At 44.6% G+C, this 21,619-nt stretch overlaps 1 protein-coding gene across 2 annotated transcripts in view; it reads right to left on the reverse strand.

The window, feature by feature from the left end:
* The window catches only part of CEP83 (centrosomal protein 83), a 94,009-nt gene that overhangs the window by 62,371 nt on the left and 10,019 nt on the right, over positions 1-21,619 (reverse strand). For both annotated transcript variants that reach the window (XR_009550878.1, XM_060195545.1), the window contains exons 2-3: positions 14,504-14,779; positions 13,479-13,629 (exon numbers count right to left, since the gene is read on the reverse strand). Coding sequence is in view for 1 of the 2 variants with exons in the window: in XM_060195545.1 (XP_060051528.1) it covers positions 13,479-13,629; positions 14,504-14,676 (324 nt within the window). In the remaining variant the exon portion in view is untranslated. The remainder of the gene's footprint in view (positions 1-13,478; positions 13,630-14,503; positions 14,780-21,619) is intronic.

Genomic DNA, 21,619 nt, shown 5'->3' on the forward strand with positions numbered 1-21,619 from the left:
AAGTGCCCCACACTCCTGATACTATGGCCATTAGTTAAAAAGAAAGGGGGAAATGTTGGTATGCTTCTAATTCTGCTTCTAAAACCCCTTCTGTTTCATTGGTTTAATCCCCCTGCTTAACCCTGTATTCTATTTACATAAACCACTGTTAACTAAGCACCGCCCTGCCTCCAGGGCATTGGTTTAATCCGCGGGTTCCTACTCTCTTTTTGCTCAGCCCCCTCTCCTTGTCACACCCTGATTTTCACCAATCTCTTTTTGCTCCACCCTCTCTACGTCACATCCTGTTTCCACCCTACTTGGCAAGTATATAAAACAGCTGCTCTTCTGTTTGAACACACTGGGGATTGCCTTCCAGCTCCGATAGTCCCAGAGTCTCTCTCCTGCGACGCTAGCTCTGCACGAGTTCCTGATCCCTCTCCCACGCAGCAGCCTAGGTTGGCTCCAGTTGAGTTCTCTCCAACCCAGAGAGCACTTGCTCAGGAAGAAGCACCCTCAGGCTATCCTGGCAGCTCCTGATGGACATTTTTTCCTTATTTTCTTTTCTTCTTTCTATTTATTTGATAGGACAAAAATAAACTAAAAGGGGGGAGATAGAGAAGAAAGACAGACACCTGCAGACCTGCTTCACCATTTGTGAAGTGTCTCTGCAGCAGGTGGGGCACAGGGGCTTGAACCCTGGCGCCTGAGCACGGCAATGTGGGTGTGCCACAGCCGGGCCCCTCAGTAATATCACTCAGACCATTTTTAGTTGAATAAATACAATCACACACATAAAATCAATTCAAACACAACCTATTAAAAACTATCTTGCTACTTTAGGTTCCTGACTATTAAACAATTTGTTCTGCTTTATATCTTAAATGCTTGTTCAACCACCAAGTTGTAGATGCTGCCACGATGCCATCCTGACTTCCCTGGACAGACGACCCCACCAATGTGTCCTGGAGCTCCGCTTCCCCAGAGACCTTCCTCACTAGGGAAAGAGAGAGGCAGACTGGGAGTATGGATTGACCTGTGAACGCCCATGTTCAGTTTGAAGCAATTACAGAAGCCAGACCTTCCACCTTCTGCATCCCTCAATGACCCTGGGTCCACACTCCCATTGGGATAGAGAATGGGAAAGCTGTCAGGGGAGGGGATGGGATGTGGAACTCTGGTGGTGGAAATTGTGTGGAATTATACTCCTTATCCTATGGTCTTATTGGAATGGAAGATACATCAATAATATTCCAGACATAGTTACAAGGCTCTGCTCCTAAAGTCCTATTTAAAATTCCAGGTGGTGCACCTGCTTGCACATGCTACAGGGCACAAGGACTCAGGTTCAAGCCCCCAGTCTCCACCTGCAGGGGAGAGCTTTTTGAGTGGTGAAGCATGCTGCAGGTGTCTCTCTGTCTCTCTATCTCCCCCTTCTTCTCAATTTCTGGCTGTCTGTATCCAATAAATAAATACAGATAATAAAAAAATAAAATGAAATTCTCTAATCACTCTGGATACCTTCTCTGTGATTACTACTTTTGTTATAATCTTTAAATTCAAATCATGTCCACTCTCTGAAAAATAATGTCTCCTTTTGAGGACCATCCTCAGACAGGATTATTTACTCCATTTATTAACCTGCACATCTAAAATACAGATGTGCAATGACCTGACTACAGTATCTATTTGAAATTTTTTACTATTCTAATGAATTTTATTCCATAGTATTTTCTTTTGTGAGCTTCCATTTTTGGGCTGCTGTTGTTTCTTTTAAGGAAGATGGGTATTTAATTTATTGGGATCTAACAGAAGATCCACTCACTCCCTGCTCCTGAGTCTAACTGCAGAAATTCCCATGATGCTTTCCTTAGGCCTTGCGGTCCTGCTGTTATTATGACATACAAAACCGATGGAATGTATTTTAATAAACTATATAATAAAGGCAAAAAAAATTGTCATTTCAACTACTAAATAGTTAAGCTCCTCTGTGAGACAGCAGGAACTGAAACATTGGACTTTCCAATGAAATGCAAAGAAATGCAACCAAACTGTCTCTAAGATGCTGTGAGAACTATAGTAGTTTCCATAAGGGGGTGGGGTGGGGAGGCACAGGCTTTGACGGCAGGTGCCATGTGCCTCTATATTCCTGTGATCTTATAAGCCATTATTAAACAAAAACAAGTCACGGGGGCCAAGTGATAACTCACCCAGACAGGCAGACAGGGCACGCATCCTACCACACACTAAGCTCGAGAAGGGAACACGGTGGTGGCCTGGGGGAGGCCGGGACAGTGGCAGAGCAGTGCCGGGACACCTCTTCCCGTCCTTCTAGGACACGGTGACACTACACATTGTTTGGGTAGGCTGCTCAGTTCAGTCACACTAGTGAGTCCTCATTTCACTCCCTGGGGCCATATTTTAAAAAGCCAGCAAATCTGGGGCATCTGAAAAAGAGCTGAGGAGGGGAAAGGTGACTTTTCAGAATTCTGTCAGTACTTGTTTCTAAATACTTTATCTGGTAGGACAGAGAAATTGAGAGGGGATGGGGAGCTCTAGAGGCAGAGAGGCAGGCAGACACCTGCAGACCTGCTCCACCACTTGTGAAGCGTCCCCCACCTCCAGGGAGGGAGCAGGGGCTTGAGCCCAGGGTCCTCACACATGGTGACGTCTATGCTCAATCAGCAGCCACTGTCTGGCCCTATGGCAGTGCTCTGAAGAGACTGTCGTGGTATGTAACAGCTATTAACTATTTGGAGACAGGACTTAGCAGCACGATCCAGAGTGGGTGGCAGGGAGGGCGGGGGTGAGGGTGAAGAGAGGTAGCGGATATGCTCGTTACAGGACTGGCTCGGAGAAGGCACTCACTAAGGCTTGGGGTGGGCGGGGTGGGTCAGGCATTCCACAGTCCCAAGGACTCCTGGAGTCGTGGATCTGCAGTGCTGGCACTGAGCCCCAGCGATAACTCTGGTGGCAATTAAAAAACAAGGACTCTTTCTTTATTCAGGTGGTTCTTCTCTTGGTCCACTCCCAGAGGCCTTTTTTTGTCCCCCTTTCTATTTTATCTGACAGGACCAAGAAAAACTGAGAGAGGAAGGGAGATAGAGAGGAGGACAGACAGACAGACACCTGCAAACCTGCTTCACCACTTGTGAAGCATCCCCACTGCAGGTGGGGAGCTAGGGCTCAAACCTAGGACCTTGAGTATGGTGATATATGCACGTAACTGTGTTCATCGCCCCTAGGAGAGTACTTAGAGCTCTCATACATTCACGTGTTGTTTTTGCTGGGCTGGCTTCACGGGCGGGTAACAGACGACCAGGGACTCATGGTTGAGCTGTAGGTAGTATCTCTTTATTCATGCAGGACGCAACACAATCTATACCAAGCTAAGCTAAACTAAAAACTACAAACAATCTTGTCCTTATAAATATACTAGCCCAGTAGGGTGGGAACAGGATGCGACGCAGAGAGGGTGGAGAGAAAAGTGACTGGTGAAAATCAGGGTATGACAGGGAGAGGGGGCGGAGCAGGTGAGAATTCTACCACTGAACCACCAATGCCCTGGAGGGAGGGTGGTGCTTGTTAACAGAGGTTATGTAAATAGAATACAGTGTTATGTAAATAGAATGCAGGGGGATTAAACCAAATGAAACAGAAGGGGGTTTTTAAAAACAGAATTAGAAGCATACCAACAATTCCCCTTTCTTTTTAACTAATGGCCATAGTATCAGGATTGTGGGGTAAACAGAAACCTATATCGCACAGGCGTTTTCAAAAGAACTGGCATAAGACATGGAAAACAAAATAGGCGAGCAGCAATAACCAGTGTGATGCCAAGGGGAACGTTTCTTGCCTCAAAAGGCAAGGCCTAGCAGGCAAAAGGGCATTTCTTGCCTCTGGGAGCACTTCATGCCTCTGGGGACATCTCTTGCCTCAAAGGGCGTTTCCTATCTCTGTGGGCATAACCTAATAAGGAGGGGGAGTTTTCTAACTTTGGGGGCAGAACCTGCAGGCGAGGGGACATAGTCTAAAAAGCCTCAAGGCAATTGGCTGAAGTTAGTCTTTGAGAAACACAGCAGCGTGTACCAGTAAGTCCGATGGAGGTGTCAGTCCAAAGTAGCTGACCACAGAAGAAAATGCCAGAGGATGAAACGCTGCATGTCTGTTGGATGGGGAATGTCAGCCACCAGAATTCTGCTTTTCTGTAGAGAGTGATCTTTGGAGTCTGTGAATCTATTTCTTCAGGTCGTACCAGGTCACATCATTGGTTTCCGGGGGGTGTGTTGTAGTCACTCCATCTTGTGGGCGAACAGGATCCAAATGGATTTCCAGGAATTCCATTTGAGTAGTTACTTTTTCATGTGAAGACTTGACAGCATGTAGTATCATGAGTCCCCGGAGGGCGTCCTAGTCCAAAAAGCTCTTCAAAATTCTATTTAGGGTGCTTCTGACTGTTCCTGCTGGATTGCTTCAGGCACCTACTTTTAAAAGCGTCTTCCCATCAAAGAAAGAATCCAATCAGGAGAGTAGAACTAACCACGTGTCTCCATTCTTGGGGACTTCCAGGGTACTGGAGAACGCTCCTCAAATTAGAGTAGTCCTTCTCCATGGGAAACATGCGAGAAGAAGTCCAGAAAGTCCCAGTGGAAATCCCCATGCATATCCCAAGGTCTACGATCACAGTCATAAAGAACCAAATTGTGGCCCGGAGCAAAATGTAGTCCTTTTCCTCAGGAAACATGGGAGAGGGAATCCAGAAAGTCCAAGGAGAAATCTCAGTGCATCTCCCAAGCTCTATGATTAGGGTCACAAGAAACCAAAGTTCCCGGTAAGGGAAACAAAGTGTGGCCCAGAGCAAAATGTTCCAGAGATACAGTAACTGTCTCATGATGAAACAGTAGAGGCTTTGGCAAACCTCTTCGTAAGTAGAAGAGAAGACCATAGTGCATAGGTGGCAAAGTCTTCACTTATCTGGGAGTTGCGCAGGTCCGGCCTCACGTTGTAGGCGCCATATGTTGTTTTCGATGGGCTGGCTTCACAGGCGGGTAACAGACGACCAGGGACTCATGGTTGAGCTGTAGGCAGTATCTCTTTATTCATGCAGGACGCAGCACAATCTATAACAAGCTAAGCTAAACTAAAAACTACAAACAATCTTGTCCTTATAAATATACTAGCTCAGTAGGGTGGGAACAGGATGCGACGCAGAGAGGGTGGAGAGAAAAGTGACTGGTGAAAATCAGGGTATGACAAGGAGAGGGGGCGGAGCAGGTGAGAATTCTATCACTGAACCACCAATGCCCTGGAGGGAGGGTGGTGCTTGTTAACAGAGGTTATGTAAATAGAATACAGTGTTATGTAAATAGAATGCAGGGGGGATTAAACCAAATGAAACAGAAGGGGTTTTTAAAAGCAGAATTAGAAGCATACCAACATTCATGAATATTTCCTGTTTCTAAAAGTCAGGCTGAACTTTTTTTAAATTTTTTAAATTTGATTTATTGTTGGATAGAGAGAAATTGAGAGGGGGAGAGTTAGAGAGAAGTAAGATACAGAGAGACACCTGCAGCTCTGCTTCACCACTCGTGAAGCTTTCCCCCTGCAGGGGGGGGGGGACCAGGGGCTTGAACCTGGGTCCTTGTGCACTATGATGTGTGTGCTTAACCAGGTGTGCTGCTGTCTACCTCCCATCAGGCTGAAAATTTTTACTTAATAGGATTGAGTAGAAAATTCACAAGAGTCTTGGCAACAGAAAACATCAGCACTCTGTGAACTCTGCTCCCACCTAACAGATCTCACAAACAAAACCCAGGGAGGCTGTGTGGTGGTGCACACGGCTGAGCGTACACATCACCATGTGCAGTAGTGCAGTAGTGCAGCAGGTTAAGCGCACCTGGCATGAAGCACAAGCCCCCGGCTCCCCACCTCCAGGGGAGTCACTTCATAAGTGGTGAAGCAGGTCTGCAGGTGTCTGTCTTTCTCTCCCCCTCTGTCTTCCCCTCCTCTCTCCATTTCTCTCTGTCCTATACAACAACGATGACATAAACAACAACAATAACGGCAACAAAAAAGAAAATAATAAATAAATAAATACTGGTATGCAAAACAGCAGTAAGATGCTACACCTAATAGGAAAACGACCCAGCAAAAACCACTCAGAAGTTACAGTGAATGCTGAAGACCGAATATGTGGTACAGGTAGAAGGGAAGACACGAACAAGGTCAAAACTGGACTTTCAGAGAAAAAAAGGAATTTTTTTTTTTCCCCAATGTGAAATGCTTCCAAGAATTAACCTGTCACCCTTGCAGAGAGGTTCTATGAACTCTGTGATGTGCTGCTGAGGGAGCCAGCACACATGTCTGAGACGAGAAGAGACATACTCCGGATTAACAGCACATTAGAGATCACAGGCGAGAATGACAGCAAACTATCAGAAAGAAATGACAACAGAGACTTCAAAAATACACATTCAGTGAGTTATGGGAGGACTTAAAGTAGACTAGTATTATAGTTCCCAGGGTGGATAAAAGAGGAAGTAGGAAATATTCTGAGAAATACCCATAATTTTTCAAAATTTTATGAAAACTATAAAACCCAAAGATTCAAGAAGTCCAATAACCCCCAAGTGCCAGAAACATAATGAAAAGTGACAAAGTATGTCAATCAAATTGCTGAAAATCGGCAGTGAAGAGGAAGTTTTAAGAACAGACAAAAGGGAAAGACACTACAAACACAGATCAGAAGCAAGCCTGACAGCAGGTTTAATCCCAGCACCACCAGAGACCACAGCGAAGCAATGCTCTTGTTTAAGGGAGGGACAGGGGCAGCCAGCATGGCCAGCGCTCCCCCAATGTTAGAAGGTTCGTCACGCATTATCTCAGCAAAGAACTGAGGAGAGAGGGGAGTCAGGCGGTGGTGCAGCGGGTTAAGCGCACGTGGCACGAAGTACAGGGACCAGCAAAAGGATCCCGGTTGGAGCCCCCGGCTCCCCACCTGCAGGGGAGTCGCTTCCCAGGCGGTGAAGCAGGTCTGCAGGTGTCTGTCTTTCTCTCCCCGTCTTCGCCATCTCTCTCCATTTCTCTCTGTCCCATCTAACAACAACGACATCAATAATAACTGCAACAAGAATAAAAACAACGGGCAACAAAAGGGAAAAATAAATAAAATTTTTTTAAATTTTTAAAAAAAAAGAACTGAGGGGAGAGAGCGTGAATTCTCAGGCACTTTAAACTTTTTTATTTGGGAAAACTGATAACATTCATGTTAGGGCATGAAAGAAAGACAGAGAGACAGAGAAAGTAAACAGGACCAACCTGACACTTACATGGTGGTCCTGAGGAAGGAAGGAGGGAGACCCCCCAAACGTCGAATTTTTTAAAACCCAAACCCCACCTCCACCTTTCTAAGCCACACCTGTAGCTTCTCCTATTTTCTGGGTGACACTTTGTCCCTCAACACTCTGTGTCTCTCATTAAAATAAAAATTAGTTCACATATATTTTAAGAGAAAAAATATCTCTGTGCTAGAGAGAATTCAATTGAGTAATAAATTTTCTTCTGAGTGATCTGGCAGTCAAATGAAATGGAAAACATACTGGATTATAGTTTTAAATTCCTGACACCAAAGGGGATATATATAGCAAAGTCTTTAATAGAAAGGACTCATGTTTTTTTTTTATTTCCTTTTCGTTGCCCTTGTTTTTATTGTTGTGTAGTTATTATTGCTGTTGATGTCGTTCTTGGATAGGACAGAGAGAAATGGAGAGAGGAGGGGAAGACAGAAAGGGGGAGAGAAAGACAGACACCTGCAGACCTGCTTCACTGCCTGTGAAGCGACTCCCCTGCAGGTGGGGAGCCAGGGGCTCGAACTGGGACCCTTATGCCGGTCCTTGTGCTTTGCGCCACGTGCGCTTAACCTGCTGTGCTATGGCCCGACTCCCAGGACTCATCTTTAACAAAGGTGTCTGCTAACAGGGTTCACAACAACATAACTGTTAGTACAAGCTATCGCAAATATACTACAGCAACGTACTACTCTAACACATTCTATGCCTCACGTCATTTCAAACCTTTTTATCTAGCACATCTTTCCCCATCCCCACATCCATTCTTTACCTCAACTCCCAGGACTATGTTGAAGCAAGTGGTATTATCTCAACTCTAAGTATGTTAGTGAACATCTCTTATAAACGTTTAAGTGTCGCCACAGTAATACTACTACCACACCTAAAGCTATTCACACTTGAAAACCTCCTGCTTTCATCCGGGGACTACGCACTATTATTGCCATTTGCTGCACAAAGCGATGCAGAAACAGTCCTTTAAGTGCCAGGTGGAAAGAAGGAGATGTTCCTTTGCTTTTGGTGGGAGGTGCATCACTCTTGAAAACCAGATGCCTCCATCTTGAGAAACAGAAGATATACCAGATAAACTACTTATTAACAAACATTTGGGGAGTTATTACATAACCGGGCTTATTACATAAGCAGGGCCCCAGCTTCTGGGGAGGTGCTGGAGGTCTTTGGTGTTTCCTCACAGCTGCACTTCAGTCTCTGTTTCAGAAGCCATCACAGGGCACTCTGCCCACCTCCACCCCACCCAAGTGCTTTTCTGTGTTTATCCTCTATAAGGACACCAGTCATATTTGACTTCAGCATGAACTCATGTTAACTACTTACTTGCAAAGACCTTATTACCAAATATGGTCATTCCAAGGCACTAGAAACTAGAACTGTAAAAATTTTTTTTGGGGGGGTGGATTACAATTTAGTGTACATTAGATAATGGGGAGGGATGTCTAAGATGAACAGCAACTCTAAGATGCTGAGGCTCTAGATAGGAATGAGAGAAGTGCAAAACTCCCTACCACCACAGCACTGACTGCTGTTCTCCTGTTTGCTAGGCGCCACCATGAGGACCAGAGAACCAGAGAATCACTGAAGCACAGCCCTGCTGGTCAGGCACCTCCATTCAGTTACAGCTGACCCTCTTTCTCATGGTCAATCACAGCTCAAGAGGAAGTTCAGTAAGAAGTCATAAGATAACGGTCCTACCAGTTTCATAATAGATTGTCGTAATTATTTTGTTTTGTTACTGTTCATCTCTCATTACACCTAATTTACAAATCAGACTATCATCAGGAGGGAAACGTGGTCGTGGGGGAAGTCATAGCATAGAAATGTTTTAGAACCATTCTTGGGGGGGTCTTGGAGTCTATGTGCCACAGAAGATGGACTACTGTAGAATAAAATGGCCATCGGCTAGTAGGTGCCAGAGACTGCTCTAAAAACCGGTTTATCTCTTTAGCTCTCACAATAACTCCTGTTGGTAACTGTCAACCCTCTTTGCCACATGAGGAAAATGGAGGCAAAGAAACAACTACTTCGCAGGTGGCGCAGAGCACAAAGACCGGCGTTAAGGATCCCGGTTCAAGCCCCCGGCTCCCCACCTGCAGGGGAGTAGCTTCACAAGCAGTGAAGTAGGTCTGCAGGTGTCTATCTTTCTCTCCCCCTGTCTTCCCCTCCTCTCTCGATTTCTCTCTGTCCTATCCAAGAACAATAACAGCAATAACAACAACAACAATAAACAATGAGGGCAACAAAAGGGAAAATAAACAAAAAAAATTTTTTAAAGAAACTACTTATTTAAAGACACTATCTTTGTGACAAATTGGTCTTTTCCTTACAAAAAAAAAATTTTTTTTTTTTTGCCTCCAAGGTTATTGCTGGGATTCAGTACCAGCACTACAAATCCACTGCTCCTGGAGGCTATTTTTTCCCCATTTTTGTTACCCTTGTTATTACTGTTATTGTTGTTGGACAGAACAGAGATAGAAATTGAGAGATGGAAAACAGGCAAGGGAGAGAAAGACAGACACCTGCAGACCTGCTTCAACACCCGTGAAGTGACCCCCCCTGCAGGTGGGGAGCCAGGGGCTCGAACTGAGATCCTTAAGCCAGACCTTGCGCTTCATGCCATGTGCGTTTAACCCACAGCACTCCCGCCCCAGCCCCCTATAACCTTTTTTTTAAAGTGTGTTTTATCTAATGTTCATAAAGCCAATCCAGCATTCCTTTGCCACCAGGGCTTTTCACCTGCGTGATTCAACTGTTCGAGAGTTTGTTTTCTTCTTCCTCTTCCTCTTCTGTCTAGAGGGTGAAATACAGAGAGGGAGAGAGAGAGAGAGAGAGAGAAGACACCGCACTACTGCCCCCCTTTGCATGTGGCTCCCCTGTGGCGGTCAGGAGCTCAGAAAGGCCCCAGGGTCAAGGGTCCTCTCCACCCAACATGCTGAGCCGCCTCCTGTCCCCTCACTCTTGCTCTCTTGAGCTGTCTGCACCTACTTGGTACAAATAAACACAAACAGGTGTTATTCTCAACAAATAGTCATGACAATAACCTGACTATCTCCAGGCCAAGCTCACAAACTCCACTCATTTAGGCCTTTCAACTAGGCAAGAAAATGAATCCACCAATTAAAAAGGCTCAAGTTACATTTCCTTCAATTCGCATTTCTGGGGTTTCAATAAGTGGTTGTTTCTTTGCCTCCACTTTTCTCATGTGGCAAAGAGGGTTAACAGTTACTACCGAGTTATTGTGAGGTCTAAAGAGATAAAACGGTTTTCAATACAGTATCTGTATTCAGTATTGAAATGTCCAAAATACATCTAGAAATTAAACAGTAAGCACAAGATCAGTAATGGTTTTCCTAACAATGGCAAAGTTCAAGAAGACACTAAATGGCAAACTTCCATGAACTGCACGCTAAGCCGCATCAGATCCGCATCCTTCTGTCATGTGACTCCAGCAGTCCACATCACCTTCTGTCATGTGACTCCAGCAGCCGCATCACCTTCTGTCATGTGACTCCAGCAGCCACATCATTTGTACTGCAGACCACACACACAGCTGGTGCTGTGCAGACGCTAAGCGAATACAGGAAATGCCACTCACTGCCTACCAAGCTGAAGATGTCTAACACGTGACACTGGTGCTGGCGCTGAGCTGGACATGTTCTACCTTTCCATCGGGCAGACAAATGTCAAACACAAAATCTCGAGTCCGTACTTCAGTGCCAGTTACACGCAGCTTTAGAAACTCCATTCACTTCATGCTCTACATAAATGACATTCACCGGTGGCTTTTACATATTTTTAAAAGATTTGTTGATTTCTATGAGGAAGTGATAGCAGGACACTACTTGGTTCTGATATATCACCTATCGGGGGTCAAGCCAGGGGGTTACATCTATTCCTTTACTTATCTGTTTAGTTCCCTCCAGGGCTCTACCACTCTGGGCTGACTTCTTCAGACAGAGAGTGCGACAGGACGAGGGAACCACAACATCAAAAGACCACTGCAGTGCAGGAGGGCCTGGGCTTGGCTCACACACAGTAGAGCAGAGCAGAGCAGAGCAGAGCAGAGCAGAGCGCAGAGCAGAGCAGAGCAGAGCAGAGCTGAGCTGAGCTGAGCTGAGCAGAGCAGAGCAGAGCAGAGCAGAGCAGAGCAGAGCACTGCCAACCACTTTGCTGGTCCTTACACCTTGTTTTCTCAGGAATGCCTTAAAAAAAAAAAAAAAAAAAACCTTTCCCCACTTATCTCAGTCATAATACTTAGAGAATCAGTAAATATTTTCTTGGAGAAAAAATATATGTATGTGTATTTTTGCCTCCAGAGCTATTGCTGGGGTTTGCTGCCTGCACTAAGGATCCACTGCACCTGGAGACCATTTCTTCCATTTTACTGAACAGGACAGAGAGAAACAGGGGGGGAGGAGGAGATAGAGAGAGGGAGAGAAAGACAGATACCTGCTCATGAAGTGCCCCCTCAGCAGGTGGGGAGCCAGAGGCTTGAACCTGGATCCTTGCATGGGTCCTTGCGCTTAGTACTATGTGCGCTTAACCAGGTGTGCTGCCGGGCTAGCTTCGCGGGTGGGATACAGATGACCAGGGACTCGTGGCTGAGCTGGGCAGCAGTATCTCTTTATTCATGTGGAACGCAGCGCAATCTAAGCTATCTCTAATCACAATCCTGTCCTTATATACACTCACCAAGTAGGGTGGAAACAGGATGTGACGTAGAGGGTGAAGTGAAAAGTGACTGGTGCAAATCAGGGTGTACTAGGAGAGGGGGCGGAGCAAAAAAACATCCTGAACCAGGGGGGATTAAACCAGTGCCCTGCAGGCAGGGTGGTGCTTAGTTAACAGTGGTTATGTAAATAGAATACAGTGTTAAGCAGGGGGAATTAAACCAATGAAACAGAAGGGGTCTTAGAAGCAGACCAACATTTCCCCTTTCTTTTTAACTAGTGGCCATAGTATCAGGAATGTGGGGTGAACAGAAACCTATATCGTACCGGCGTTTTCAAAAGAACTGGCACAAAAGACAGGGAGGAAAAAGTAAGAGAGCAGCAAGAACCAGTGTGATGCCAAGGGGAGGCCTGAGGGAGCATTTCCTGCCTCAAAGGGCAAGGCCTAGCAGACGAAAGGGCATTTCTTGCCTCTGTGGGCATCTCTTGTCTCAAAGGGCGTTTCCTGCCTCTGTGGGCAGGACCTAGTAAGGGAGGGAGGGGTCCTGCCTCTGGGGACAGAGCCTGCAGGCGAGGAGGCATGGTCTATAGAGTCCCAAGGCAGCTGGCTGCGGTCAATCTTTGAGAAACCCAACAGCGTAAAGGGAAACTGCTGTAAAGTTGTGTAAAGTGTCCAAGAGGTATACCAGTAAGTCCAATGGACGTGTCAGTCCAAAGTAGCTGACCATGGAAGAAATGCCAGGGGATGAAATGCTGCACGTCTGTCTCGATGGGGAATGTCAGCCACCGGAAGTGTGCCACCTCCCGGCCCCCAAAATAGTCTTTAATCCTTCCTTTTTGTCCCTTCCAAGTAGTCTTGTCCCTGATTATTCTACATAGAGAAGTATTTTTATATAGTCAGAACAGGAAATAGAATGCAGACTGATGTGAAGCAATGGCTTTATGGCTGGCTCCTACATGTAGCTAACATTCTAGAGTGCATTTAGGAAGATTAAGTCATACCACCCGGAGATGCAGCGAAATACTAATTAGGAAAATACAAAGAGGGTCTGTAGGGTGCGTGCACACGCACAAGGACCTGTGTTCAGTCCCTCGCCACCTCACTGGAGCCCCTGCAAAGGGAAGCACCACCAGAGGGGCAGCACTGCTGTGCTCTCTCTTTCTGCCTATCCACCTCTCAACCTCTAAACAAAAAGAACAAAAGGAAAGGGCTGGGAACAGTGGGGTCATGTAGGTACAAAGCCTCAGCAATAACCCTGGTGGCAAAGAGTAAACAACAGCAAGAGAGAATTTGCCGCACGTCGAAAACTACACGCCTTCCCCTAAACATCGGATCAGTGCTTTGCTTTTGTTTCTGCTGCTGCTTCTCACTGCCTGCTTCTTGCCAATGTATCTGCACTGCTGCTGGCAGTGTGACTATCTCCCGGCCTCTTGCCTAGTTTATCTGAATTCAGACTCATTGTCTTACCTTCAGCTTTGTTTCTTCTAGGTCTTTAGTTTTCGCTACCAACTCCCCTTTTAGTTCTTCAAGCAGTAGCTGAAATTTTTCCTGGTGAGTTTGTTTTTCATTTAGCAGGCGCTTGAGTTCATTCTGTGACTGCATGTATTCATTCTGCAACCTGGTGTTTTAAGAAGAATTGGAAGAACATGCTTTGCTTTGTCACTGCCATCTCCTTATGGAAAGTTAACCTACACTACACAACAAGCCCACTATCCATTAGACTTACCTGCTTGCACTTCGAGGGCTTTGTAGAGCAACACTTGTTCCTGGATGCAGTGTCACCTTAAGGAGGGAAAAAAAAAAAACCTCCTACCCATCTACATACATTAGTCTTACGTCTTGCTACTTTCAAAACAAGGCCATTCTAACTGATAGCCTGCTTGGTATCAATTTTAGCTTAAAGAATTCTGAGCAAAAAAATTACTGCATTTAGAAAGCTTAAGACGTACACACTGCAAAACAAAACAAAATTGTGCTATACATCCGGATAGCAACAAAGCAAGCAGGACCACCTTAGCACCCTCGGAGTCTGCCCAGTGCCTGCCGAGATGCTCACATGGGGTGCCAAGGCTCAATCCCAGAGCCTGGTGCAAGGCAAAGCACACACTCTACTGGCTGAGTAATCTCCCAGTCCCACATGGTTTTTTTTTTTTTTTTTTTTTTTTTGGCCTCCAGGGTTATTGCCTGCACTATGAATCCACTGCTCCTGGAGGCCATTTTTTCCTTTTTGTTGTTGTTGTTGTTGTTGTTGGATAGCACAGAGAAAAATCAAGAAAGGAGGGGAAGACGGGGAGAGAAACATTGATGCCCGCAGACCCGCTTCACTGCTTGTGAAGCTACCCCCTGCAGGTGGGGAGCCCCAGCTGGAACTGGGACCCTTACGCCGTGTGCTTCGAGCCATGTGTGCTTAACCTGCTCTGCCACCATCCGCCCTGCCTGCCCCGCCCCACATAATTTTTTAAGTACCAAACCTCCAAATACAAGTAATTTACCTTGTGTGTTCATTTTTCAGAGTCTGATAATTGGTTTTGTGATGTTCGCATCGTAACCTTTCATCAATTAACATTTTTTGAAATTCAGATTGCGAGTCTGCTGGCCCACTGTCTCCTCCAGGAGGAAAGTCAGTAGGAAAAGTGTCCATATTGTTAACTGAGCTGACAACCATGTAAAAATTAGCTCTGGTTTTCTTACTGTCTTCGTTTTTTTTCCCCAAGAGTCTTTTCCACTTCCTTCTTGCTAAGACAGGACTTCAGGAGAGCAAATTATATCTGCACAGAGAAAGACACATATTAGTGAACTCCTTCAGAGTTATGTACTTTTATCACTTATTATTCTGAACAATTCTATAACAAAACCCAATATTCAGATTTGTTAATTTTCCAGAACGAGGTAGAATCCTACCTTAACTTTTACTTCCACAAAAAATTTCTACCAGCATCAAGGACACATCTTCAAGCATGACAAAAATCTATACTCTGAAATCAGGGGGGAAATCATTTGGAACTTGCTATGTGGCTGAGAAGAATTACAGTCTTCACAAAGATAACCTTCAGCATGTAATTATGTGGCTAATGGCACAAGAGTCTTTTGACGCAAGGTGAACTGCATTCAGACTAAAGACTCAGATGAGGAATTAGTCAGCACAGAAATACTGACCACCTCCATGTGTTCTGAATCATGCTATGAACGGGAACGGAAATCAGCCTGAAGTGCTGACTCAGGGTCATGAGAGCAGCCTGCAATCTAAAAGGAACACAAACAACCATGGCCAAGAAGAGAGCTCAACTCCTGGAGCCTTGGACTCCCAGGGCCGCCCCCCTCCCCCCAGCCACATGTGTCAAGTGGAGCTCTGCCATGTGAGCTGCAGGCAGGCGGGTTTCTGGCTGTGAAACTGTCTCTTATACAGAGTGAGTAATAGCAAAATCCTTCTAACGAAGGACAACAAAGCATTCTATTGGAAACTGTGGAGGTTTTTTGGTTGTTGTTAATGTTTATTTATATGTTGGTAAGACATCGGGAGGGAAGAAAAAGAATCAGAGCCCGCTATGTGAGCTACGTGAGTGGAGGCTGCCATCTCAGTAGCTGTGAGTTATCGTCGGAAGCTTTGTTGCTTGGCTCTTGGCCTGAGGATTCTTCCCACGCTACAGCTACCCAGCTATATCACAGGACTTGATTCATTGAAAGATGGGTAGTTTTTCTTTATTTTGTTTTTATTTTCTGCCTCCAGGGTTATTGCTGGAGCTCAGTGCCTGCACTACCAATCCACTGCTCCAGGAAGCTATTTTTTCCCCTTTTGTTGCCCTGGTTGTTTATCGTTGTTGTTGGATAGGACAGAAAGTCAGAGAGGAAGGGAAAACAGAGGGGGAGAGAGAGATGCTTGTGAAGCGACCCCCCTTGTGGGCGGGGAGCCAGGGGTTTGAGCTGGGATCCTTACGCCGGTCCTTGTGCTTTTTATTTTAACCACTGCGCTACCGCCTGGCCCCGGAAATTGTGTGTGTGTGTTTTTTTAACTTATTCCCTTTTGTTGCCCTTGTTTTACTGTTATTATTGATGTCATTATTGGATAGGACAGAGAGAAATGGAAAGAGGAAGGGGAGACAGAGTGGGGAGAGAAGGACAGACACCTGCAGACCTGCTTCACCGCCTGGGAAGCGACCCCCCTGAAGGATCCTTACACCGGTCCTTGTGCTTTTTTTTTTTTTTTAACCCGCTGCACTACCGCCCAGCCCCGGAAATTGTGTTTTTTAATGTGTCACCGGGGAATAAACTAAGAGGCACCTGCATATGCACAACTGAGTAGCTCTCTCAGTTCAGACTTGCTTTTTTATACTTAAGAGAGGGGGAGACAGAGGAGACAGTGAAACACAAAAATACAGGTCTGTCATGCATGGAGCTGCCATCCCATGTGACGCCTGAGACTGAACTCAGGGCCTCATACACAGTACGGCGTGTGCTCTACCCACTGCACCACCTCCTAGCCTGTCATGATTTAAAGCAGGCATTGTTGAGCGATCCTTTAAAATAATATATTTTAATCAAAGGAGTTCTGATCATGTCACTAATATTTCTTGAGACCACTTCATATTTAATTTTCCTAGTTTATCATAGATTACCTTCTTACGACATGGAAAACACATAGCCTACGCAAAGCAACTATTAAACGACTGTCACACTTAAAATAGACCATTTCTTGTAAGTATGACATGTTCACATTATGTATGAACATTTTAAAAATAAAAGTGGGCTGCACTGGGTTCCTGTCAGATAACATTTAAATAGAAAGGGAAAATTCAAGGAAAGCTTTACTTTTTACTCTTATGTGAAATGAGCAACTGGACTTAATCTTTACAAATGCAGAGTGCAATGTCTGTAGCAACTGCCACAACATTACCGTCCAGAGTACATACTGGCTGGGACATCAGTGACGCAGACCATTAAACTGGCATTAACTTCCACTCTTCCCTTTGATCCCAAATTTGAAGTCAGAAACATACAATGAACCTCACATTTTCTTTTTCTTTTTTGCCTCCAGGGTTATTGCTGGGGCTCAGTGCCTGCACTACCAATCCACTGCTCCTGGAGGCTATATGTTTTCCATTGTTGTTGTTGTTGTTGTTGTTGTTGGATAGGACAAAGAGAAATTAAGAGAGGAGGGGAAGACAGAGAGGGAGAGAGAAAGAGGCACCTGCAGACCCGCTTCATCACTTGAGAAGCAACCCCCCTGCAGGCTCGAACCTTGTGCCAGTCAGTCCTTACGCTTCGCGCCATGTGTGCTTAACCAGCTGTGCCACTGGAACCTGATTTTCTAATACCACCAAAAGCACTATGTACAGTTTTGATTTTTTTTAATTAGCTAAAAGCGTTAACTATGCTAGAAAAAAAAAAATCAAGAACTTTTAGTCCCACTATTCATAACAAAAAAATATTTCTAAGCTAAAATGAGTGTAGTTTAAAATTCCCATTAAGTTGACAGTAACTATTCTCAATGTGATAGAACTTTAAAATAGAAGTTAAATCCACATGAAAATAAAAATTCATTAAGAGCTGAATGTATCTAGAAAACACTGAAGAGATTTATCTTTTTCCAGAAGTACATTTCGGAACTTGACTAACTTCAGGGTGTCTCTTATTCAGTCACCACCAACACGATCTTACCTCCAATGCAGTTTCTACACTAATAAATATAGATTGTCTTCTATTTTCCCAAACCAGGTGGGTTCTGTCTGTTCTTTAAAGATGTTTCCAACTTCACAACCTACTTACACATCTATTTTAGTGATGGAAAAAGCTATCACAATCACTAGTGGACCTAACATATGAACACATGACATATTCCGGCATGCACACACAGACAAATCAATACTAAACTTTCTGGGAAATCACACGTTTCAGGGAGAGATGCAAAGACTTGCCAGGGCTGTGGAGACAGCACAACAGCTATGAAAAGCTCTCGTGCCTTACTTGGCCTTGAGGTCTCAGGTTTAATCATCAGCACCACCATAAACCAGAGCTGAGCAGTGTTCTGCTTCAGTCTGTCTTGCTCTGTAACTGTCTCTTACTCAAATAAACAGAACGAGACACCACACCAGCACCAAAATGATACATCTGTCTATTATAATGAATGCCAGCTTTAGAAATTTAGCCTCTAAAAATACCGAGGAGTTGGGAGAGGGCACACCCAGCAGAGCTCGTGCCCTAGACTTCAGCCATCGCACAAGTGCATCCTGCATCCTGCGGCAGTACTGGCCAGCTCCGTGAATAGGAAGTAGCACTCGAAAGGTAAGAAAACAAAGGGAGGGATTGGTTTAGGATTTCCTCGTGCTGCTCAGGACAAAAATAAGGGTGATAGCAGGGACTATCACCTGTAGTGATAATGAAGCAAATGAAGCATCCTGTAGGAAGCAGTCCATGCTGCTGCCCACAGGGACCAACAGCAGGAGGGGCCGGCCTGCTCCCATTTCAGTCCGCCAACAGCCTACAAAAGAACTTGTCCCCGGGGAAGCTGGTGTCCTGCATCTGTGCATCTTGCTTTCTTCCCTGCAAATAAAGATCATCTCTCCTGACTCACTGGACTCCACTGCTTATTTTGCGGCAATTACCCTGACCCACCTGGCGCTGGGCAGTCCGTCCAGGCTTCCTGTGGAAGCGCTGTGACTCTCACTGGACCTGGGACCTGCTTTCTCCTGGCATTTAAGAGCCCACCAGAGTTTCCCTAAAGAATGGGAACCTGATTCCCTCCAAACAGTGCCACACTGAAACATACTACTATTATATTATGTTTATTATTTATAAAACCTATAATATAATTAACAATTTCCTAAGCTGATGAAAGGTATCAATCTCAGATTAAAAAATCCTATATAACCCCAAGCACGTGAATAAGAATTTCACATTTAGGCATATAATATTAAGGTGACTGAAAAAGCAAAAGGAAAATCTTTAAGTCTGTCTGAAAAAATAAGATGCTTTCAAATAAGCAACAAAAAGAGATCTGATGTCAATAAATAAAGTCAGAACATAATTGTGAGGTTACCTTTAAAGTACTGCAAGAAAACAAGACAAAATAGGATCACTCTATAAATATAGCATGAAATTCTCTCTCGAAAATAATACACACTCATTTTCAGACAGAAGAAAATTCCCAGAAGATGCATAGTACAAAAGTTCTTCATGTGCAAGGAAATTAGATGTGAACTTGATGAGGAGGAAATAAAAGATGAAACCTGAAAGTAAGTGCATAATTCCTGAGGAACAGTAAATGTGTAAAGTAGTCCAGAGAATTGTAACACACACTGGTTTAAAATGTAGGATTAGGAATATATTATGGAGGCCTTGCACTGTATAAAAATACCTAAGTATTAATATTACCTCATAAAAAGGATACATGCTGGCATGAAAAAAGATACTAGAAACTATAGGTTGCCAGCTAAATTTGGCTTGTAGTGCCTGGGGGCACCAGGTAATAATTTTTAAAAACATGCATAGTTAACAAAAATACTCAACAAAATATCAACAAATGAAATCCTGTAACACATAAAAAGAACTGTACACCACAGCCCAGTAGGATCGCCTCCAGGCATGTAATGGTGACTTTGACATTCCAAAATCAGTTAAACAATCAAATAAATCAACAGGCTAAGATAGAAAAACCATATGATCATATAAATAGAAAAAAAGCCTATTACAAAATCCAACAACCATTCACAATTTAAAAAACTACAAATTGGGCTGGGCAGTGGTGCACCTGGTTGAGCACACAGTAGAATGCTCAAGGACCCAGGTTCAAAGCCCCATTCCCACCTGTGGGAGGGAAGCTTCAATAATGGGAGGCAGTGGTGCAAGTGTGTCTCTATCCCTAACTCCCGTTCTTATCTCGTTTTCTCTCTCTGTGCTATCAAATGATTTTTAATTAAGTTTTAAGATATTACAAATTAAACATAATGAATTATTATGATTTTTAAAACCTTCAAAGTATCTATAGTTAAAAATCATATTTAATGGTATCACAATAGAACTTTCATGCTAAGATCAGTGCAAGTGGAGACTATGCCCTTACTTCTTGACAACATCACAATGGATGACGTTACCTCAAGCAGTAAGTCAAGGAAAGGAAACTAAAGGCATACAGATCTAGAAACAACAACAACAACACAGATTTGTGGGGGGCTGACAGTCATCTACGTAGAAATCCAAAAGAAAAAATAGAAAGAAGACACCCAGAGACAGGCCGAAGATGACTCGGCAGGGAAAACATGCACCTGGCCGAGTGTGAGATCAACCTCAGCACCAGACTGAAGCACTATGGCCAAAAACAAGAGATTTCCTAGGATGAAGCGTTGCTCTGGTGTCTCTTTCCCTGTGCTCACTCCAGAAAAAAACCAAAAACATAGAAGACTGGGGCCAGAGAGGCAGCTCCGCGTTGTCACTCCCCAGCACCAAGTACACAAAACCCTGGAACGAAGCAATTACAGCACAAATACAAGACTGATATAGAAATGTCACCGTCTTCCCAGACGAGACTCAGCCCACCTGCATGTCAGCTGTTGGGCTCAGGCAAAAGTGAGAAAAGTCCTGGGCCCCTTGGAATGCACCTAAAATAGAAAAGAGACTCCTGGCTTCTTCCCACAGGCAGACCCCAAATCTCATCTGCTCTACTCTTACCTTTAGGTACCTGATTATCAAACGACTGGTTCTGCTTTTTATCTTACCACCTTTCAGACGCCAAGTTGTAGATGCTACAATGATGCCAACCTAACTTCGCTGGGCAAACGGCCTCACCAGTGTGTCCTAGAACCTCACCTCTCTCCAGAGCCCTGCCCCACTAGGCTGGGGGTATGGAGAAACCTATCGACACCGTGTACCGCAGAGAAGCAGTAACAGAAGCCACAACTCCCACCTTCTACAAGTTACTTGTTTTTGTTTTAATGCGTCCCGCTTTAATTTGGCTTCCATCAGATATGTGCCTTCGTCTGAAAGTGAAGGGAAAATAAAATTTAAAAAAGGTCAACTGGTATTTTCACTTCAGCTGACATCAGCATTCTCTTCTTTACAGAACTTTGTTCCATACTCCCAGGTCCCAGGGAAACTTCCAATGGAGGGCGGGTACATGGAGCTCTGGTGGTGGACACTGTATGGAACTGTACCCTTATCCCACAATCTTGTCAATCATTATTTGTTGGTGTGCTTTTAAAAACCCCTTCTGTTTCATTTGGTTTAAATCCCCCCTGCTTAACACTATTCTATTTACATAACCACTTCATTCTATTTACATTCTTCTTCTAGCCTTTGCCCTTCTTCCATACCCAGTCAACAGCGTCAGGTTGAGCCTGATGTAAAGTTTCTATTTACATAACCGCTGTTAACAAGCACCACCCTCCCTCCAGGGCATTGGTGGTTCAGTGGTAGAATTCTCACCTGCTCCACCCCCTCTCCTTGTCACACCCTGATTTTCACCAGTCACTTTTCTCTCTCCCTCTCTCTGTCTCCCCCTCCCCTCTCAATTTCTTTCTGTATCCAATAATAAACATAGATACATCCAACCTTCTGAAATGTTTCCTTCCACAGACTCTGCTCATCTCTAGGATCTGAGCAGAGGGAAACGAAGAATA

The sequence above is a fragment of the Erinaceus europaeus genome, chromosome 7, assembly GCF_950295315.1.
Source record: "Erinaceus europaeus chromosome 7, mEriEur2.1, whole genome shotgun sequence".
In the NCBI taxonomy this organism is placed as follows: Eukaryota; Metazoa; Chordata; class Mammalia; order Eulipotyphla; family Erinaceidae; genus Erinaceus; species Erinaceus europaeus.